The sequence below is a fragment of the Oratosquilla oratoria genome, chromosome 6 (genome assembly GCF_046742065.1).
Source record: "Oratosquilla oratoria isolate Oo_2021 chromosome 6, ASM4674206v1, whole genome shotgun sequence".
NCBI classification, from domain to species: Eukaryota; Metazoa; Arthropoda; class Malacostraca; order Stomatopoda; family Squillidae; genus Oratosquilla; species Oratosquilla oratoria.
In genome coordinates this window covers 8,919,010-8,939,009 of record NC_134782.1, presented here as the reverse complement: position 1 = coordinate 8,939,009, position 20,000 = coordinate 8,919,010, and the positions used below count along the sequence as shown (strand labels likewise).

General features: G+C 44.9%; 1 protein-coding gene across 1 annotated transcript in view; it reads right to left on the bottom strand.

Annotated features, from left to right (window-relative positions):
* The window catches only part of Myo10A (unconventional myosin 10A), a 269,946-nt gene that overhangs the window by 100,517 nt on the left and 149,429 nt on the right, over positions 1-20,000 (bottom strand). Inside the window, exons 3-20 of the mRNA XM_076185907.1 lie at positions 19,316-19,426; positions 16,186-16,274; positions 13,776-13,839; positions 12,991-13,100; positions 12,421-12,544; positions 11,833-11,984; positions 10,883-11,184; positions 10,300-10,454; positions 9,330-9,521; positions 8,104-8,238; positions 7,210-7,358; positions 6,884-7,022; positions 6,137-6,291; positions 5,569-5,773; positions 4,877-4,975; positions 4,077-4,189; positions 2,123-2,276; positions 1,078-1,243 (exon numbers count right to left, since the gene is read on the bottom strand). Of these exons, the coding sequence (XP_076042022.1) occupies positions 1,078-1,243; positions 2,123-2,276; positions 4,077-4,189; positions 4,877-4,975; positions 5,569-5,773; positions 6,137-6,291; positions 6,884-7,022; positions 7,210-7,358; positions 8,104-8,238; positions 9,330-9,521; positions 10,300-10,454; positions 10,883-11,184; positions 11,833-11,984; positions 12,421-12,544; positions 12,991-13,100; positions 13,776-13,839; positions 16,186-16,274; positions 19,316-19,426 (2,614 nt within the window). The remainder of the gene's footprint in view (positions 1-1,077; positions 1,244-2,122; positions 2,277-4,076; positions 4,190-4,876; positions 4,976-5,568; positions 5,774-6,136; positions 6,292-6,883; positions 7,023-7,209; positions 7,359-8,103; positions 8,239-9,329; positions 9,522-10,299; positions 10,455-10,882; positions 11,185-11,832; positions 11,985-12,420; positions 12,545-12,990; positions 13,101-13,775; positions 13,840-16,185; positions 16,275-19,315; positions 19,427-20,000) is intronic.

Sequence of the window (20,000 nt, the reverse complement as noted above, 5' to 3'; positions counted from 1 at the left end):
TTTCCTGGGCTTGAACGCATGTCATCAGCAATCGAAGATCCACGAATTGCCACAAGAAGGCTGTCTCCATCAATCATAGTGATTGACTGAGCAACACATGCGGCGTTCCTGTGGTCTAGTGTTCTTGATCTATGTCTCGAGAAAATATATCTACTTGTTACGACTATACTCTTCAACTAGGGTTTGGTTTCACAGCTCGTGAGAAGCACGTTTCGACAACCCAATGCTCTGAAACGGATTCTCAGGCTCTAGAGTTGTGACTGCAACACCATAGGGCGGGTTTGTTATATCATTATCCGTCACGCACCTGCGAAAGCCATTCTATAACTTACCTTGTTTCCTAGTCTTTAGTTCAGTAGTTCTAGTGGTTCCCAAACCTTTTCTGGCTTGAAGTACCCTTGCCAAGCCTTTCAGAATTCCCCGGCACCCTTATTAGAAGATCTAAATTCTAGTTTGTCAGTATTTTGTTGATTCAACATCAGCGTAATAAAATTTAGTCCCTGGATAATATGAAAATACTCATCTTTACACTGATGTTGCTTTAATGAACAAAAATGGATGACAGAGAGAGTCGGTAATACGAAAATTATTTTTGCCCTGAATTTTGGCGACACCCTCAGTTGATCTCACGGCACTCTTTGGTGCCGCGGCACACCGGTTGGGAACCACTGCTGTAGTTGAATCCACTCGCCAGTACATAACAACTAAAGAGACCTTCACACAAGGGAGATTCCGAACATTTCTGTCCGTCGGCGTGATACATCTATCTATCCATCTGTGATGATTCGGTTTAACGTCGCGAACTCCTCCTATTAAGAGGCTAGGACGGTTCCCCTTAAAGGGGACTTTGTAGAGTGGGATTTAATGAGCCATGCCCATGGTCCAACTCTCCGATGGCAGTATTTGAACTGCCGTCATCTCGACCTCCTTCGCAGGTAGTGACGCTCTAACCCACTCGGCCAGCAAACATCCTCTCTATCTATACGCCAAAATTACTTTGCTCATTGAAGAAAGAAAACGTCGACAGTTTCTCACTCACGTGTGATTCCTACTTGAGAATGACGCCACCTTGCTTACCTTGGGCTTTGGCGAGGATGAAGGCGAGTTCGGCAGGAACCTCGAGGTGGTTGACTCCCGCCACGGCGCGGTTGACCCGCTCCTGCTCGGCCCTGTTCGCCGCCGCCTGACGCTCCGCCCTCTGCCGTGCCGCAGCCTCCACCTTCTGCCTGCGGGCCATCTCCTCCTGCAGAGGGGAATGAAAACATGTGCGGTTATTAGTGCAGCTCATGAGGGAAGATGTTGGGTAGTTATATCTTTATTTATTTATTTATTTATTTATTTATTTATTTATTTATTTACTAACATTTTTTTTCACTCGAGAAATTTTGTTAATGACTGGGGTATCCAAGTAGATCAGGTGTTTTGAAGGGTATAATAATTCGGTTTAACGTTACGAGCTCCCCTCTATCATGAGGCTAGAACGGTGCCCTTCACAGAGCACTTTGTAGCTTGGAATTTATTGAACTGGGCCCTCAGTCCAACTCGCGGGCGGCAGGGTTCGAACTGCCGTCACCATGACCTCCGCCGCAAGTAGCGACGCTCAAACCTGCTCTCCCAGCGAGCATCCTGTGTAATTGTGATGCTGAAAAACGTAAAATGGGTTTCGCCACTTGATGCCATATGAATGTGCGAGGCATGAGCGCGCGTTAGAAGGAAAATGTCTACGATTTGGCGATATCAAAGAAATTTTCTTAGGAATATCAACAATGCAAAACAAGAGTGCTGGGGGAAAGCCGATTTTCAAAGGTAAAAAATTATCACCCTTACGTGGACGTCTTAAAAGGGCGAGTCAGTAAATTGGATTCCAAAGATATTGTTCTTGAAGACTGTGTTAAGGTAGAGGCTTCAGATTAAACTCACATTACGAAATAGGGTATGCGAGGGGGCTAAATAGGTGAAGATGACGAGACTTTATTACATAGACCAATTCGACAACTGTATGTTCGCGGGAATGGAACTATGAAAAAGGACAGTTTGGCCACATGGGAGGGAGGGAGGGAGGGAGGTGAGAAGGTGGATGTGACCGCACTGGTGTTCCGCGTGGAGGGCATCAATCACTGACCTTGAGTTTGGCGAATTTCTTCCTAGTACTGCGGCCTCTGACAAGCGCCTGGGCCTTGACCACACCTCGCCGGAGCTTGAGGTAGCGGCTTCGGGACTGGTGGCGTCTCGTCCACGCCTGCACCGTGATGGCACTGCGTCGCATGGCTTTGTACCTGGTGGGAGAGCAAGAAGGGAAGCCTCTGGTTAGTCTGGTTTAACGTTAGGAAAGTACCTGGTGAGTAGCCCCTGCATTCACCTAGTTAATTTCTAAGGAACAGAGAAAAAGTCTAATAATTCCCAGTCCTTTTTTTTTCTATCTTTATATGCCAATAGCATTCTCCCCTTTTAAGGAAGGTAGCCAAGTCAAAGGCACGTAGCTACTTCCATCCATTCCACTCTCATCCACCACCCTTCCCCCCCCCTCTCATCTTAGCTCCTTATGGATGATGGATTATCCCTGTATACTGCCCATTGCACTGGGTTAGAAGCAATGTAGCTGTATGCTCTAGGTGATGACTCACACTTTTAATGACGATATAGTCACCCAACATGGTGTACACCGGAAAGGAATCATGCAGGATTTATTCAATATGACAGTGGTTTTATTGTTCTGAGCAACCGATTCTGCACCACCAATACACACAGGAGGGAGTGGGCGGGGCCATGGGTGTCCACAGCCACAGCACACCTCCAGCCACAGGGATGAAGGAGTGAAAGAAGCTGAGACGTGTGGCTAGAGTTGGGGGTGGATTTTGTGGCCTGGTCAGGTAGCAGAAGGTGGACAATGAGATTAATTGGAACAAGGAAAGTGGTTTGGAGTTCGGGAAGTGGTCGGTTGGGTGGTATAGAACGATTTTGAATGACGAGATATCTACAGAAGTGGTTTTCAATCTGGGGCCCATGACCCCAGGAAAGCCATAGCACGAATTTTGGGGCGGGGGAGCATGGTCTGTTGTTACAAGTTGCACATTTCTATATAACGTGAAGAATCTGAATAATATTAAAATAACAATCACTCTGTCCTGGCAGAAGTTATTATTGTCAACTTTGTAGTAAAGGGTTTCTCTTCATCAACATTTTATTATTGTATATATATATATATTTCCATTTTTGGCGTGGTGGGATTTGGGAGAAAAATGAAAGGAAGCCACACAAATGTTGAAAATGAAGAGAGGACTGGAGTGAAAAAGAATGGGAACCACTGATTTACAGAATCGTGGTACTGAAGCTTACATTTTGTGTGGCAAAAACGGGATTGAAGTACCGTGTCACCATCACTACCGAGTAACGAAATACAGGGAAGAGGGAGGATGGAGGAGGGAGGAGGGAGGAGGGAGGGTGATGGGTGTGGACAAGAAAGAAACTAGAAACAAGAAGATAAAGAACTGAAGGAAAAAGGAAGATGCTTTGAGAGTTAGCTTTCAAAGGAAACGGGCTAAAGGAGTTATCACACTGGGATTTTTTCCCTCCAGCCTCCAATTAATCGATGGTACCGCCCACCTCCAACTCTATTTTCCTCCGTAAAGTTACTTTGAAAAACTATTTTGTTTTCTCAACAATTTACATAGAACGCCATTTGATCTGCAGGGAGAAAATCATTTTCCTCCAGCTTGTCAGATTACTTCCCGAAAGCTCCAGGCTCCAAATCTGCTCCAACAGATAAAAGAAGTGGAAGTGGTAGATGTCTTAGGTTTGAAAAGAGAGGAAAGGGCCGGAAAGGAGGAGGGTTGGAGTCGTGTGGAGTGCTTAGGACTCAGGCGGTACTTGAACCAAGAAAAGGAGTGAAGTTGAATAGGAATGGAAAAAAAATGTGACCTATGGGGCACGAAAGCGATCTGTCGAGGGAGTAAGAAGAGGCATGATGACGCCACAGCGCTTCCTGGATGAAGCAACCGCCGCGACGAGAGTCGACAAGAAGCCACGGACGAAGAGGAAGAAGAAATGGGGCGATCTCCAAACACCCATTTGCGTACCTGTTCCGGGCCAGGAGCCCTCTGGTGTGTCGCTGCAGTGTGACCACGGCCTGAGAGAGCTTCTTATACCGGTCTTGCTCCAGCACCTGTTCAAGCGCCTCTCGAAGAAACACCTGTAAAAAAAGAAAATTACTTCGGGTGAGACGTACAAACTATTTAGCTCACAAAGGAGGGCTTCATGAATGAGAGGAGTATGAGCAAAATACTTTTGCAAATTCCATGGGACTTCAAACAGGTTGAGAAGGCAAAGAGGCAGGTTGTACAAGAAATTCCAATTCCCTTCTCTCTTAATCTAGCTGAAAGAGGTGGTGGTAAAAAAGGAAGGTACGGTAAAGGAAGGTACGGTAAAGGATGGAGATAGTATTTTGGCAGCTCGTCCGCCCAGCTGCCTACTGCTGGTGTCACACTATGAGGTGGCGTCGGATGCGGCTACACTATGAGCAAGTTCAAGTAGCTTAATATAATTACCTGGCGACAGCCAGAACTGTATATAACGACCCCCATCTCCCGCTAATTAAAATGCTATTATAACCTTTTGAATCTAATGACTCGTAAGGAGAATATGCTACAGCCAACAAGCCACAACGACGGCGCCAGACAGTGTGACATCGACCTTATGGGTACTCCAGTGGATGTAAGCAGAGATCATGCGAGTGACCTATATCTTGGCTACGAGTGAGACGCAAGAGTAAGATATGGTAGAGTGGTAGATGGAAGAAAGGGGAGGAAATGGTGTTATGTATGTGCTAATAACAAATGAAAGAAGAAAGAGCCAGCGGCGGGGGGAGCTATCCACGCACCTTGTTGGCGCCCAACTGGTAGGCGTTCCGTTGGGTGTCCGGGTGTATCTCTGCCGTCCGGGTCAAAACCACGCGACAGATCTCCTTAGCCGGCGCTCCCTGAAGTGAAACGAAATTAAATAAATGTGCATAAAACGAGATAAAAAGTAAGCAAAAACCACATAAAATCACATAAAACAGGTAAACATAAAGCATACATAAAAGAAAATAAAAGAATATATAAAATTAGATGGAATAAAGTAGGGCAAATTAGTAAGATCAAATTAATTATTAATAATAGAAATAGTTGCCTCAAGTTTCACTTCTTGGAAACCCGCAGCCCCACTGTAGTTGTCAATGGTCCTCAGGCCTTTATTGGAGGAGATGTTGTCGCCTATATAGTAGGAGGAGGAGGAGGAGGAGGAGGTGAGCAATCGGTGGTTTCTGATCTCCTTATGTGAAAAGGTAGGGGGAATACAATTGCATTTGATAGATCTCGGGCCCTCTCCAGAGACCAAGTGACAGCCCATCTGGGCTGCACCTACAGATGGAGGCGAGGGGTCTACGGGTTTCGAAAATGGGCGACAGGAAGATATTCTCCCTGCCGTCCCTCTTGCAGGACCAGCACGAACATGTACTCGTCATTGGTTCCACAAGGCAGATCAGGATAAGACAGAGCGAGATCGATAAGGAAGATAAACGATGGGACTTACCCGGGGCACCTGTCCCGGTACGAGGCACCGGTACCGATCCGAGAAGTTGACGAACTTGAGCCTGACTGGGTATCCCTGCTGCCGGATCTTGATGGTCTCGAGCATACCCGAGTAGCGGAGCTGCTCGAGGACGCAGGGCATGTCGAACTTGAGGGCCGCCTTCTCCCCGTTGGGCTTGATGCATCGAACGAACCACGGGTTACACCTGCGGAGGTGGCGGCGGAGAACGAAAAAAGAAGCGGGAAGAGGAAGAAATCGAGTCAGACGAAGAAGGGTGGCGACAAGTATGAGCACGCGGATGAAGGTGAGGGGGACGAGTAGAACGAAAAGTGGGAACAGAGGGAGAAGGAAAGGGGAGTAAAGAAAAAAAGTGAAGGTAAAGAAGAGTTGATGAAAAAGAGCAGGAGGGAGAGGAGAGTTAGTGTAGAACCAGGGAGGGGAGGAATGAAGTGCATACGTGGTGAGATAACTGTTCCATTTATCATTATATAACTCGTATTTTCATATATTTCATATGATTCAATGGCTACTGCGACCTCACCCGCCACTGCCGGAGGTTGTATCTTACTTGGCCATACTCTCCATGAGCGTGCTGAGGGAGTCGTTGAACCTGGCAGCCACCGTCGGGGTCCTGGGCTTCATGGTGACGAAGCGGCCGTTGGCTTTGGTCAGCGAGCGGCTCTCCGAGGTGTGCCGCACGTCCAGGAAGATCTCGGACAACATCTGGCGGCGACGCCACAGGGGAACAAGGGAAGGGTCGAGGTTAGGGCGACAATAACTACTGATGAAACTTTGAGATTAACTTGGCTTGACAGCTCCCTTCTCTAAGTTCTCCCTTCACAAACGGGTGAAGATTGACCCAAAGTTTCCATGCGCATCATTTCGTAAGTCGATCACACAAATGACACCACAAAGACCAGGCCTGACCGGTCATCAGGCGTGGATTGCACCTTGTACATCGGAGAACACTTTATGAGCTACTACACCCTATCTTTATACAAACGTGATTATTTCGTGACCATAACTACTGCCTTATGTTCGAGCTAATTGAAGTTTGTCGACCGATATAGTCTGGTCATTAGTGCAAAACTTGTGTGGTCAACTAAAGCTCACTTATTTCATCTTAATAAAGATTTATCACAGAGAAAAAAATCACATTAGTCCCTAGAGTAAATATCTGGCTGATATTTACAGATCCATACGATAACACAATTTAGAAAAACTACAATTCACGGAAATCTGGAATTGAACCATGTCCAGCGGGACCGATGAAGCCGATCTTCGCCAAGTTCCGACAATCAGTGTCTCTACTCACCCGGAGTTTGGATGAAATGAGGAGCTGGACCACGTCGTTCCTGAGGGTGTCCCGGTTCTTGTCGAGGAATGCTTCCACGTTGTACCAGACCTGTCCCGCGTAGTGCTTGATACCGAACTCCATCGAGGACATCCTCGGCCTGCAAGCAATCAGCCAACCACCGCCATGGCATTAGTACATTTTGATTCAACAAAAGAAAATGTACAAATAACGAAAAGGAAGTGATAGTGGTAGAATTCGACGCGGAAATAGAAAAAAAGTATGAGGATGAGGTGGTACTTGGGTGAGAGTTGACTGATAGAGACTATAGTCTTGTTAGCGCTCACCTGGAGTAGAGTTCGTTGAGTGCGTGGTTGTAGTGGCACTTCTCCAAGTAGGACACGTCGCTCGCCTTCGGGAAGTTACTTTCGTCGTCCAGGAGGTGCAAGAGACCCACGGGCTTCCGAGCCAGGAGGTCGATGACGGGCTGGTTGTCCTGCGGGGGCAAAGCACAGGGGGGTCAGGTTCCTGACGAAGATGCGGGTGATCATGAACATGGCAGCGGGAGACGGCACCGTGGGGGGTCAGGAACGGCACTCGGTTATTAGAAGCGTGTGGCGTTCCTTCTAATCCCTGTGCACCTACGGGACAATTGGTCCCCAACAAGACTGACCTTCATCTAAGAACACTGAACCCTCCTTGGCTCCATCAACAAACTGAAAGAACACATTGCTGCGGTGCTGCCACCATCCAGCCCTTCTAAGTTACCAGAAGAGGCTGGATAACGGCACCACAGATAACTGTCCAGGATGTAACACTTCACCCCATACTATACAACAAATTATGGAAAACTGCATTGTACATAATAATGCACGCCAAGAGCACAATATATACCCTATAAGGGATTTGTAAAAAAAAAAAAAAAAAACGTTCCAGCCATGGCGTTCCTAAGGGAGACGAGACTGTTCGGCCAGTCTAGGGAACGACAATAATAACAACCCTCCTTGGCTTTCATATTCTACAATTCGTGCCTCTGGTGTTGTCTGTGAACACCTGCAGCCGATAACACTTAAGTCCTCCCAACTACCTTGCATCCCCCAGGAAATGGAGCCCATATAGGATGAAACTCGTTCCCTGAACTGATTTCTGGATCTAAGACCGTCCCTCAGATTCGTATCTCGTCATATATAACCAATGCTCACCCCTAATGTCTATATCTATAGAGCACCCTCGCAACCTACCTGGTAGTCGATGCTATGCCAGTCAATCTTTTCTTTTGTGTATTCTTGTTGCTCCAGCTTGAAGATGTGTTTGTTGAAGTAGAACTGCAACTTCTCATTGGCATAGTTGATGCACAGCTGCTCAAAGCTGTTCTCCTGTAACAATGATCAGAAGCTGGTGATGAAAACAGCGACAGGACACGTAGTAATGGGTTTTAATTAGACAATTTTAAGTTCAAGAAGGAAATAGACAAGAATTGGTTTGCTAACAGTAACCATGAAGTGATAACAGCAACAAGATTCGTAGTAATGGGTTAATATTAGACAAATTTAGATTTGATAAGGATATAAGTAAGAAGTAATTTACCAACAGAGTGTTTAACGAATGAAATAGACTTAGTATCGAAGTGAACGCTGAAACTATTGGTTCTTTTGAGATTAGATAAATTTATGGATACGGTCGTAATGGACATGGGACCACCTAGTATAGGCCATATGGCTTCTTGCAGTCTCCTTTATTCTAATGTCCTTATGTAGGTGATAGTGATTTATGACTCACCGTCGCCATTCCTCCACCTCACTTTTTTCTCTCTCTTTTATGCGCCTAGGATGGGGAGAAATATTAATCTTTTCAACTCAGCTGTATATAGAAAAAAAAAGTCTAACGGCAGGAGAACTCATCTGGGTGAAGGAGGAGCCCAGATCGACCAAGATCGACCAAGTCCCTATTTTGCCGCAGGTTTCCCCTTCCTCAGCTGAATAAAACCACTTTCCAACTTATCAATACCCTTAACGAAATGTGAGGACCTTACAGAAATAATATATTTCAATTGTGGACGGACCATCGATCTATGGAATTAGTTGGTGATATCTGGATTTTTAAGTCAAAAGATCACACCTCTCTGAGGCAGAAACACAATACTAAGATGTTTTAAGGTCATTAGTGATAATTACACTAAAATTCTTTCCTTTCATTATTTTTTCCAAATAACTTGTCGCTAAATTTCACTAGCCTAACTTGAGACCACTGTCAAAATCTATCTAAATATTCATTTGATTTACTAATCCGCACATTTCAATGAATGTGAAAAGAGGAGGCCTAACAGGAGGCACTTAGTTCCTATCAGGCCGTCACCTATGCCCCATGGACTTGGACTGCCGGGGTAAGTGGCAGCCTCCGAGAGGTGTTGGACTCTATTCTGGACCCGCGCCGTGGGAGGCAGAAACCTCGAGGAAGCCCAACTCACCTTGAACACTTCGAAGCCGAAGATGTCGAGGATGGAGATGTGTGTCTTCTTGGACCCTTTGTGGATGATGTGGTTGATTCTCCTGACGAGCCACGAGAAGAGCGACGAGTAAAGGGCCTTGGCCACGGCGTCTCTGGCGTCCAGCGCCTGGTCGATATTGAGGGGAGTCATGACTCTCTCGTTCCGCGCCTCCTGTGGAATGGATCGAAGTAGAGCCAGGAAGCATAAGCGAATGTGGAGACAATTGAAGCGGGAAGGAAAATATCTAATTAACATACATATACAAAGAGCTTTTTTCCCCCTTACAAGGGAGGTAGCTAAAGACAAAGGCATAAATCCACTCCCACCCACTTCATCCTTATCTACTCCACTCCCATTCACCACCCCTACTTCCCTCTTTTCTTAGCTCCCCTTGGATGACGGGTCATCCCTACATCTCGCCCACTGCCCTGGGTCAGAAACTTAATGATCTCCCGGACAGGATTCCTACCGCGCCCAATAATCCTTCTGCTGATCCTATTCTAATTAATACCATACAGCTTTATTTAGCTTAGAAAAGTCTTAAAGGTTGACCGGAGCGATTCATTTACAATTACTCGATTGATCGACAGAAATTAGAAAATTAGATGAATAGATAAAATGAAACCTATGTCCTCACATGTACTGAATGAAATAAATCTGGTGTAAGCCAGAAAAAAATTGTAATATAGTGGCACATATTATCAATAAAAGCACCACTCTAGCCCTGTAGTGCGCTTTGTGGATCTTTTGTTTTGGCTGAGGACAGGGAATTTTGTGCAGCGGCGAGGGCGAAGTACGACCTGATGGGAGTCTCGCCTTATCGACATCGCCCTCAGACAGGAGTCCGTCCCCTGCGCAGGACCAAGATGTCCTCCCTCTGCCGGTAACGCGCGCCAAAAACACTGACAAGCTTGCAGACACGAAAAACCACAGCGCCGTGGATACTCACGGTAATTTTGGCCGTGAGCGCCTGTTTGATGCCCTGCGCGTCGATCTTGAGGAGATGCGAGGCCCATTTGATCTCCGCGTCGGAGCCGATCTCGACACCCTCCTGGCCGTGTCTCAACTGCTTTCGGTGGAAGTACACGTTCCCCAGGTGCAACACTGCAAGAAAGAACCACATATATCATAAAAAACGAGGTAAATTCTTATTTCACTCTTTGCTTCGTTGCCTTGCCATTTGCTTCAAGGGAACAACACACCCTTCAGGAAGCCGCCAACGGTCGGACACACAAACCTCTTAGAGGAAACATGTCTGCACTCAGTGGAAAGGAGACCATTAGCGCATGATGTGTTCTGTCCTCCGCGTGACGTATTGGGGCAAATGGAGGTTAATTGTGTGCTGGTAATGACTTAATGATCGACAATGTTGAGACTGTGGGCGTGCGTGTGTCTGTAATGCTTCCCGGCAACAATAATGAAATCGCTTAGAGAACAAAGGGTGTAAAATTACTTAGGATCTTAATCCCTCCACCATGAAGCAGAACACTTGAGATTTGTTTTGGCCGACACTCGAGAAAAAATCATCTTACCTGAGGCGAGTATTCTGAAAATGGTGTCTTGCTCCTCGGAGGAAAATCCAAGAACTTGCATGGCGGAGAGGAGCGCCTGGAGGTCCTCACCGTCGTCCTTACCCTCCATCTGCCAGCTGCCGCCCTGGTTCAAGTAAAAGTACTTGTCCGGCGTGGTCAACCCGTACTTCTGTTTCTCTTCCTCGGGCAGCCCCTGTAGGAGTTCGTAGAAGACGTGATAGTTGCGCTCCTCGGGGGCCTGCGTCACGATACGACTCTTCTCCAGCAGGTACTCAGTGATGCGGGCGCCGGTGATAACTCCCCTAGAGAAAGATACCTGAGGTTAGGTACGGGTCTCTTTTGGCATAGTGTATCCTAGCTCTTCCTCAACTATAATGTAGAATAAGATGTATTACTAACAGTATATACATACACCCGCGAGAATCGGTTAAGACATTCCCTGACTGCTGTTGTAATCTCTACACCTCCGTGGGACACAATGACGACTTGCTTTCACTATGTAATGTAACTGAGTGTAAAACCAGGATGCTGACCTGGCAAATAACTCGAACCCAGCCACCCACGGGCGACCGCGAAAGTAGTCTATGACCGGCAATTCTCCAGGTTGAAGGTCTCGGATAGAGCTTTCATGTATCATACGTAGAAACTAAAAACGGGTTTAATTTTTCCTTCACCTATTACATGCCCATTATAATAGAGCGAAACCATAATTAGGATATAATCTACCAAGGGCATACCCTTTTGGGCCCGTCGAATGATTCATGTCCCAAACTTGTATGTATGATTAATAAGGTTGAACCCAATTTTTCTTTGGCCATCCGTACTGTATCTTGTTTGATGCTGATCTGATCGGCGTTTAAGCTACAACTTGATCACACAGACTTACAACGTACTTCATGGATCCGACACCTTAATCTTACTGAACATTAGGTGGATGAGGGTATACTTACGCCTTGAAGAAAACTTCGAGGTATTTGCCAAAACGGGAAGAGTTGTCGTTTTTTATGGTTTTGGCGTTGCCGAAGGACTCGAGCAGGGGCGACGCCTCCAAGATCTGCTCGGTGATGAGGTTGCTCTGCGACTTGTTCACCGCAGCCAGATACTGGAATAGGGGCAGGTGGAGGAAACGACCGTTAACAGAATTGGGCAACATTTCCCCAAATTTGATCTTTACTTAATTCTAAAGTGGATTTACGTGGGTCTTTAGTTTACCCCATAAATCAATGTGTTTTGGTCTGCAATACTAATCATTTGTTTATCTATTATTTTTCTGCAGTATGGAGTATGGACTGGATGTTTCATGCAGTCGATATTTTAGAGGTTTTAGTGACATCCCTACTGACCAAGTCATTCAGCATTCCCCTATGACTGGAAATTAATCTCCACTCAAAGAAAAAATACAATCTGCTATGAACAACTATTCTCCCTTCGTTCCACTGCTCTCCTTAATTTTTTCCTTAGCCATTTCTACGAGAACATTACTTCAGTGCAAATAAGCAAGTGAATGAATGGACAATAGAGAACCCCGGTCAACTTACCTGCATAATAAGTTTTGTGGATTCCGTTTTGCCAGCTCCCGACTCGCCGGATATGACACAACACTGGTTGATTTGGTCTTTGCTCATGCGCGAGTACGCCGCCGACCCGATGGCAAAGATGTGCCTGCCGAGGAGAACAACATAAGAACATAAGAATGAAGGAGACTGCAAGAGATCATAAGGCCTACACTAGGCAGCTCCGTAAAAACAACGATCACTAACTCGCTGCGATTGGACCTCTAACGCGCGTGCATCCTCAGAAACCCCTTGAACGGGAACTCCGCAGCGGCAGAACCTAGAGAGCCGGCGATAGCCAGCCAGCCACAGGCGAACCACGCCCAAATGGAATCCCTTCGTCAAGGGTTCTGTGCCGATGACGCACACCTTAGATCTTTCCTTCCTTTCCCACAATCAAAGCCTTGTTTTTGGCCCAAGCCGATCCTTCCACAGAAGGATCAAACTGCCCTCTTTTAGATAGAATAAAAAGAAAAAGAATGAGGAACCTAAAGAGTGCGCCACCTTGGCGAGTCCTTACCCTCTCACCTCCCTGCTCTACTCGCGCGTACTTACGGTGGGAGTGTGCCGAGGATTTGTCCCTCGTAGCGCTTGACCATATCGAGGCCATAGATGTCGAACATGCGGTACGGGTTCACCGCTATCAGGATACTACCGGTGTACGTCTGAAGGGAAATGCAATAAAACAAGTAAGAATATAAATTTATAAATGATGAAGAAATGAATTAATAAATAAATGAATATATAAACGAATGTACGGATAGATACACATGGCAAAGATGAAGGAATATATTATATATATCGCATACGCACACACACACACACACACACACACACACACACACACACACACACACACACACACACACACACACACACAGTAAATGAACGAGTAGATGATATAGTAAAAAATATAGATAAACTAATAAATAGATAAAGAATTAAATGAATAAATAAATACAAAAATAAATGAATATATGAATAATTCTTAGATAAAAAATAAAGAGAAAAAAGTAAATGAATACATAGAAATAGGAAATAAAACGAGTCAAAACAATGATAAACAACTGAAAAATAAAAGATGGCCAGCTCAGAGAACAGAGTTGGTGGAAGTGGAGAGGGGGCAAAACTGGGTCTCTGTCGATCCAGATCACAAGAGGCATAACCTCCCCATACCCCCCAAAGTCTGGCAAAGCCCATCTTTCCCTCTCCCCTTCCCCATCACCCTTTCTCCCCCGTCCCCCTCTTCTTCCCCTTATCCCGCTCTCCCCTCCCCCTCCCCCCAAGAGAACACAAGCGTCCTGGTCCCCGAAAACAAGTGACCGAATCCGTCTACTTACATATATCATTTCCTTGTCGTATCTGATTTTCAGGTTCCATAGTAGCGACGCCTCGTTAAGATCTCTGCAAAGAAAGAAGACAAGGTTTTAGGCATTCTTGTGTTGATGGGCAACGGGAAGTCCCTTATCAGGCAAAGGATATCATTGGGTTCCACTGGTACGAGGAATTTTTCATTCTTTTAATTTCAATGACCGATTCTTACGAATGTTGATATCTCGCATCGTTTATTCACTCACAAAAGTAACACCAACGTTTAGTGTTGAGTGTTCTTGTTTAACATAGGCTTTTCATTTCTATTCTTATTTATCTATTTATCTGTTTATTTATGCATTTATCTATATATTTCTTTGTGGATCATGTTGAACGAGCACCCCTTTTAACATATCACAGATTGCCAATCCTTCCCCGCACCCAGCCCCAGTTGCTGGGGAGAAACATAACCAACACACAAAAGTAACTAGCCTTCAGTGTTGCATATTCAAGTGTAACAGAGATTTAATTTTTTATTTCTATTTATTTATTTATTTATTTATCTATTTATTCATTCTTTTTTTTTCGATCACCTTGTGCAACCACACTTTTTTCCATACGTCAGATTGCCATTCCTCCCCAACCCCCAAACCCCCCTTACTGGGAGAGAAATACTTATCCCTAGCGTTAGTATGTCACGTTTATAAAAGTGTAATATTCTGTAAATCATATAGACTGCAGAATCTGCAGAAATTTAATTCATAAACAGAATGTCTGTTCCGTCTCTCTCTTCCCAGCACGGAAATCCTAAATCTCTCCTCCCACTCCCACTCCCCCCCACCCCCCATGGTTGCGATCCCCACCCCCGAGTCCAGGGCAAGTCTTGACTTTTGCATCGTTGTCACACACGCGTCTCTTAGTTGTTGAGCATTTGGTCAGATTATTTTGTTTAAGAAGTAAGCAGCGTCTAATGAATAAAAATCAGCACAAGAACTGGAAGAAAAATAATAATAGGCAGAATAATAATAAGAAAAATAAAACGGAAGAAGAAAATTAACACTTTGTGAGCCCTTGTCCTCAGTGTGACGGTTTGCCCCGCCATGTCATACGAGGTCATGTGCCCAAAAGAGGCACAACGAGGCGATTGCCGGTCGAGAGGCAGAGTAAGGTCACGACGGCTGGTGAGCGAAAAACAAAAAAAGAAAATTGAATGTGCGCTCTAACTGTCGAAACGAAAAAATGATGATGTCTTTTGCCTGACGAGGACCATTTGCAGAAGCTAACAAGCCTTTGTCTGGTCTCTGAGATACAATTCTTTTCCTGTGCATATGTGCGTTAAGTGGGGTCCTTCAAGGGGAAACTGCCAAGTGTGCATTGCAACGGATGTAACAGATATGGACCATTTAACGAATGTAACGGATTTAACGACCGGAACGTATCCAACGGACTAAACAAACATTACAAATATAACTGATGTGTTTGTAGTTACCCCGCTTTTTTTTCTGCTTCACGTATGGCCTTTGCCAAGAAATGGCTGATTAGTGTAACATCTTCTACCTCTATAAAAGCTTCGTTGAGTTCAACTGAACAAACTACTGTTGAAAGGCAGGCGATGTAGATGGTCTCGTAAAACCTCGCTTTCTTTATGAACTTGAAGCCCCTATTTGTCTTGCACTCACTCCCCGAGTACTCTGCGCTCAGCTTCACCTTTCAATGTCCTTAGATGGGGTCCACCACAAGAACCACCCCCAGACTAGGCACCTAGGAGTGTGCACGACAGGTCAGGTAAGGTCAGAGCAGAGCAGGGCAGGGCAGGGCAGGGCAGGGCAGGGCAGGGCAGGGCAGGGCAGGGCAGGGCAGAACTACTCCAGTTCCGAGCGTGGTATTTCCACACGAGCACCACTTCACCCAGGGAGTAGGAGCGTCCAACCTCAACAGACACAGGGGGTCACTAGGTCGCCCTATTGTCTAGCAGCCTTACGGTGAGTGAAGGCATTCTTCTGTTTACCGCCGCAACGCAACGTCGGGCGCACCTGGAGTCAATAGGGGTACATTGTGCCGCCCTCCCATCCACCCACCCCAAGCGCCATCAGTCGCTCAAAAGGTTTTGGTACCGTGACGACGTGCACCCATGCCATGTCGCTCCACCCAATCACGGTTTTACTGTCACTTAGGTTCCTCTGGTGGGAACAGTGACAGCACGCGCGTGCGTGTGCGTGTCTGATTGCCAGTTTTGTGTTCTACAGGGATAAATTTAATCCAGTGGTAACTTGTGTGAATACATGTGACGCCTCTCATGCAATGAAGACTAAGATTGATTAGAAACAGCTCAAGTTATTTCAGTGTTAATAAAAAAGAATAAAATTGAAAGAATCTCTGATAAACCATTCAATTCACAATTTTGTAGATACAGATAAAAAAACGGGGTTGAATACTCACGATAAGCTGACCATGTCCTCGACGCCATTGGCTCCAAGATCCTCTCGGCGCCGCACCGATGACAAATTGGTGAGTGTGAACACCTGGGCCTGAAAGCAGATTACTAATGAGAGATGGGTTGTGGCTTGTCATCAACTAAAATCTAGGTGAAACAAAATTAGTTCATGTGGAATTAGACGGAATGTGCGCGTGCCGTCAAGTTGCCTTGTTCGGATCTGAAGACGTCTTCAACCAACTTGCGCAGGATTTGCACACTTAAGACGTCAGTTCAGGGTACTTACTGGTCATCTGAGGAATTTTTGTCTTTTCTATGTATATCTTTCATTTTCATATACATTCCATTAGTTCATCATGGACAGTTAGCAGCGGCAAAGCCAACTTCGACCGTCTGTAAACAAGCTGGCATGATATAGGAAATGAGCAACTTGGGACGATCAAAAACCATCTAGGAAAAATTCGCCGCAAAACAGCGACGGCGCACGCCTTCCCCATTCCCCCCAGAGCCTAAAGCCCTCGTGTATGAACAGGCAAACTTTTAGCCTAAGCGCAAACAGAGACGCAGGCAACGCAGCGCAGGCGACGCAGGCGACACAGCCGTCGCAGCACAGAGCAAAGGCAGACTCCCTATTGCTGAATTGAAGTACAACTTGAACTTCTCTCTCTCAACTGAAATATTTCTAGATATACTACCTAAGCATTTCAAGCGAAAGAGAAGTTCAATGTGTACTTCCATTCAACAAAAAATATGCTTTTACTCTATGCTGTGTCACCTGTGCCGCCTGCGTCTCAGTTTGCGATTTGGCTTACTTCGTAGGACAATTTGATTAACGAGAAAACGTTGCGACTATGCGAGATATATCGAGGGCAGAAATGGCCACTGAGAAGCTAAAAGAAAAAAAACGTGATTGTTCGCAAACCAGAACACCATTATCAAAGACATGAAACCAGCTTATGGAGAAAGACACTACCATGAACGAGCAAAACTACAAGACGAGGCAAGCAGCGGCAATCCATTAGAGCAACTGGAATCGAATAAATCAAAGACCGTAAAACTGGCTTTAGAATGTTAGCAATCTTACCTTCATTATTTTTTCCACAAACTAGAGCTAAATCACAATTCTTTCTAACTTCTCTACAACGTTTTGTAAACCGTGAGGCAAGAGATGAATTTCTGTTAACATCACATGACACAAGCACAGCCCCCGGTAGCATTATGATTCAATATTGACAACAGCTCTACCCACAACAACCCACACCACATCAATAAAAAAAATATGCATACACAGAGTCCAAAACAAACACTCCTTACTAGACCAACAAATCCAATATTTCATCAGACACCCGAGATATTAGCATCACATGACAACCTACATCACATCCATAAAAAAACTACACACAAGATTCAAAACAAACACTCCTTACTAGTTCAACAAATCCAATATTTCATCAGACACCCGAGATATCAACATCACATGACACAGCCTACACCACATTCATAAAAAAAATACACACAAGGTCCAAAACAAACACTCCCTACTAGACCAACAAATCCAATATTTCATCAGACACCTCAGAGATCAACTCTCCGGACGGCCTCGTTTTTCTTCCATCTGGGTGCTCAGCATAACACACCCTCCTCACTGGCGAGGAACCAGTGGGGGATGTGGGGGGATTATTTATTATCATTATCATTATTATTATTATTATTTTTTTTTTTTTTTTTTTTTTTTTTTTTGAGTGATATGTCACTCCCACGGGCTTTGTTTGAGCCCGTGAGATGGTGTTTATGTACGACACACCTTGTGGAGAGGAAGTGGAATGGTGTAGCTAGTCGGAGGGTGATAGGCGGGAAACTAATCACCGACAACCCAATGATGCTCCAGATAGCACAGAGTTCCATGGTTCCAGTAGAAGGAAAATGATCTCATCTGACTGGATATTCTTATTGCAACCGAATAATATCCATGATTAGAGTATGCATGTAGACGAAAACTCACCGAACAATAGTTTTTCCATGCAATACAGAAAAAAATAGCAAATAGGGAGTTAATGAGTATGGTTTATTGACAGAAAATAAAATAATAAACAAGACAATACGTAAATTTGTCAAAACAATATTATTATATAAAGGTCAACTAAAAACTACAACAACGCCCCCTTCGATGAAAAGGAGGACGAGGAAAAGAAAAAGAAGAAAATTAAGTAAAATCTGAAGAAAGAAAATAGAAGAGAATGAAAAAGAAAATGAAGAAAAAAAGAAGAAAATGAAGTAGGAAATAGGAGAAAAGTAAGTAAAATTAAGAGGAAAAAATATTGAAAAATAAAAATAAATGAAACAAGAAAAAATAAGATAAATAAAAAAAAAGAGAAAAAGAAAAAAGAAAAAGAAATGAGGAAAAATGAGGAAAAAAGCAAAAAAGAGGAAGAGAAGAGGAAGAGGAAGAGGAAGAAAGAAGAGGAAGAGGAAGAGAGAAGAGGAAGAGGAAGAGAAGATGAAGAGGAAGAGAGAAGAGAAAGAGAAGAGGAAGAGGAGAAAGAGGAGGAAGAGGAGGAAAAGAAGGAAGAGGAAGAGGAAGAAAAAGAAAAAGAAGAAAAAGAAGAAGAGGAAGAGGAAGAGGAAGAAAAAGAAAAAGAAGAAGAAGAAGAAGAGGAAGAGGAGGAAGAAGTGGAGGAAAAAGAGGAGGAAGAAGTGGAGGAAGAAGAGGAAGAAGGGGAAGAAGAGGAAGAAAAGGAAGAGGAAAAAGAAGAAAAAGAAGAGGAAGAAGAAGAGGAAGAGTAAGAAGAGGAAGAAAAAAAGGAGAAAAAAAAGAAAAAAAAAGAAGAAAGAAGAAAAAAGAAGGAAAAGAAAGAAGGAAAAGAAGAAGAAAAAAGAAGAGGAAGAAAAGGGAGGAAGAGGAGGAGAAGAAGATACAAGAGGAGGAGGAGGAGAAGAAGCAGGAGAAAAAGAAAGAAAAAGGAGAAAGAGAAAAAGGAGAAAAAGAAAGAGAAAAGGGAGAAGAAAGAGAAGGACCCAAGAAGAAGGAGAAAGAGGAAGAGAAGGAGAAAGTAGGCGGGAGGAGGAAGAAGACAAAAGGAAGAAAGTAAGAAAGGGCGCCGTTCTTCGCCGCGCTTCCGTGTACACTTGACTCACCTTGCCTCCGATGAGGGCATGGACGGTGATGACCTGTCCCGCCCGGTGGTACTCGACGACCTCACCCGGGAGCACATACCCGAGGCCGGGGTCGAACCACACCAAATCACCCTGCGGACAAACAAACAGAGGTCGTTAGCGACAATCGTGGAGAACGAGAGCGTCGGTGAGTGGGGGTGGGGGAGTAAGGGAACTCTTAGGTGAAGGTGTTACCACACTCGGCTATTTTTACTCCGATTGTTGGAGCAAATTTGCAGCCCGTAGCTTTCGGGAGGTAATCTGATATGCTGGAGGGGAATTATTTTCATCCAGCATATCAAATAACATTTTATGTAAATTGTTGAGGAAACAAAATAGTTTGTCATTGGGATTTTGCGACTAAAAAAAATGTTGGAGGTGGCGGTACCCCCGAAGAACTGGAGGTTGGAGGAGGACGAGTCCCGCGTTTGCGGACTGATCCGGCGAGATGGGCGAATGTGATGGTGGGGAGACTCGGCAACTGGACAGTACATCCACAAACCTGCCGAATGTTCTAGAAGAACAGACAGAATCGTCGCTACTACATTCAGCTTTGCCGTTCATAAAATGTTGGAAATTTGACCGACCGAGACTCGAACCCTGTTCACAATGGTGGTTTGAACCACGCGGAAACCGTACAGGCAAGGAAAAACTGCATGGTTGTGTG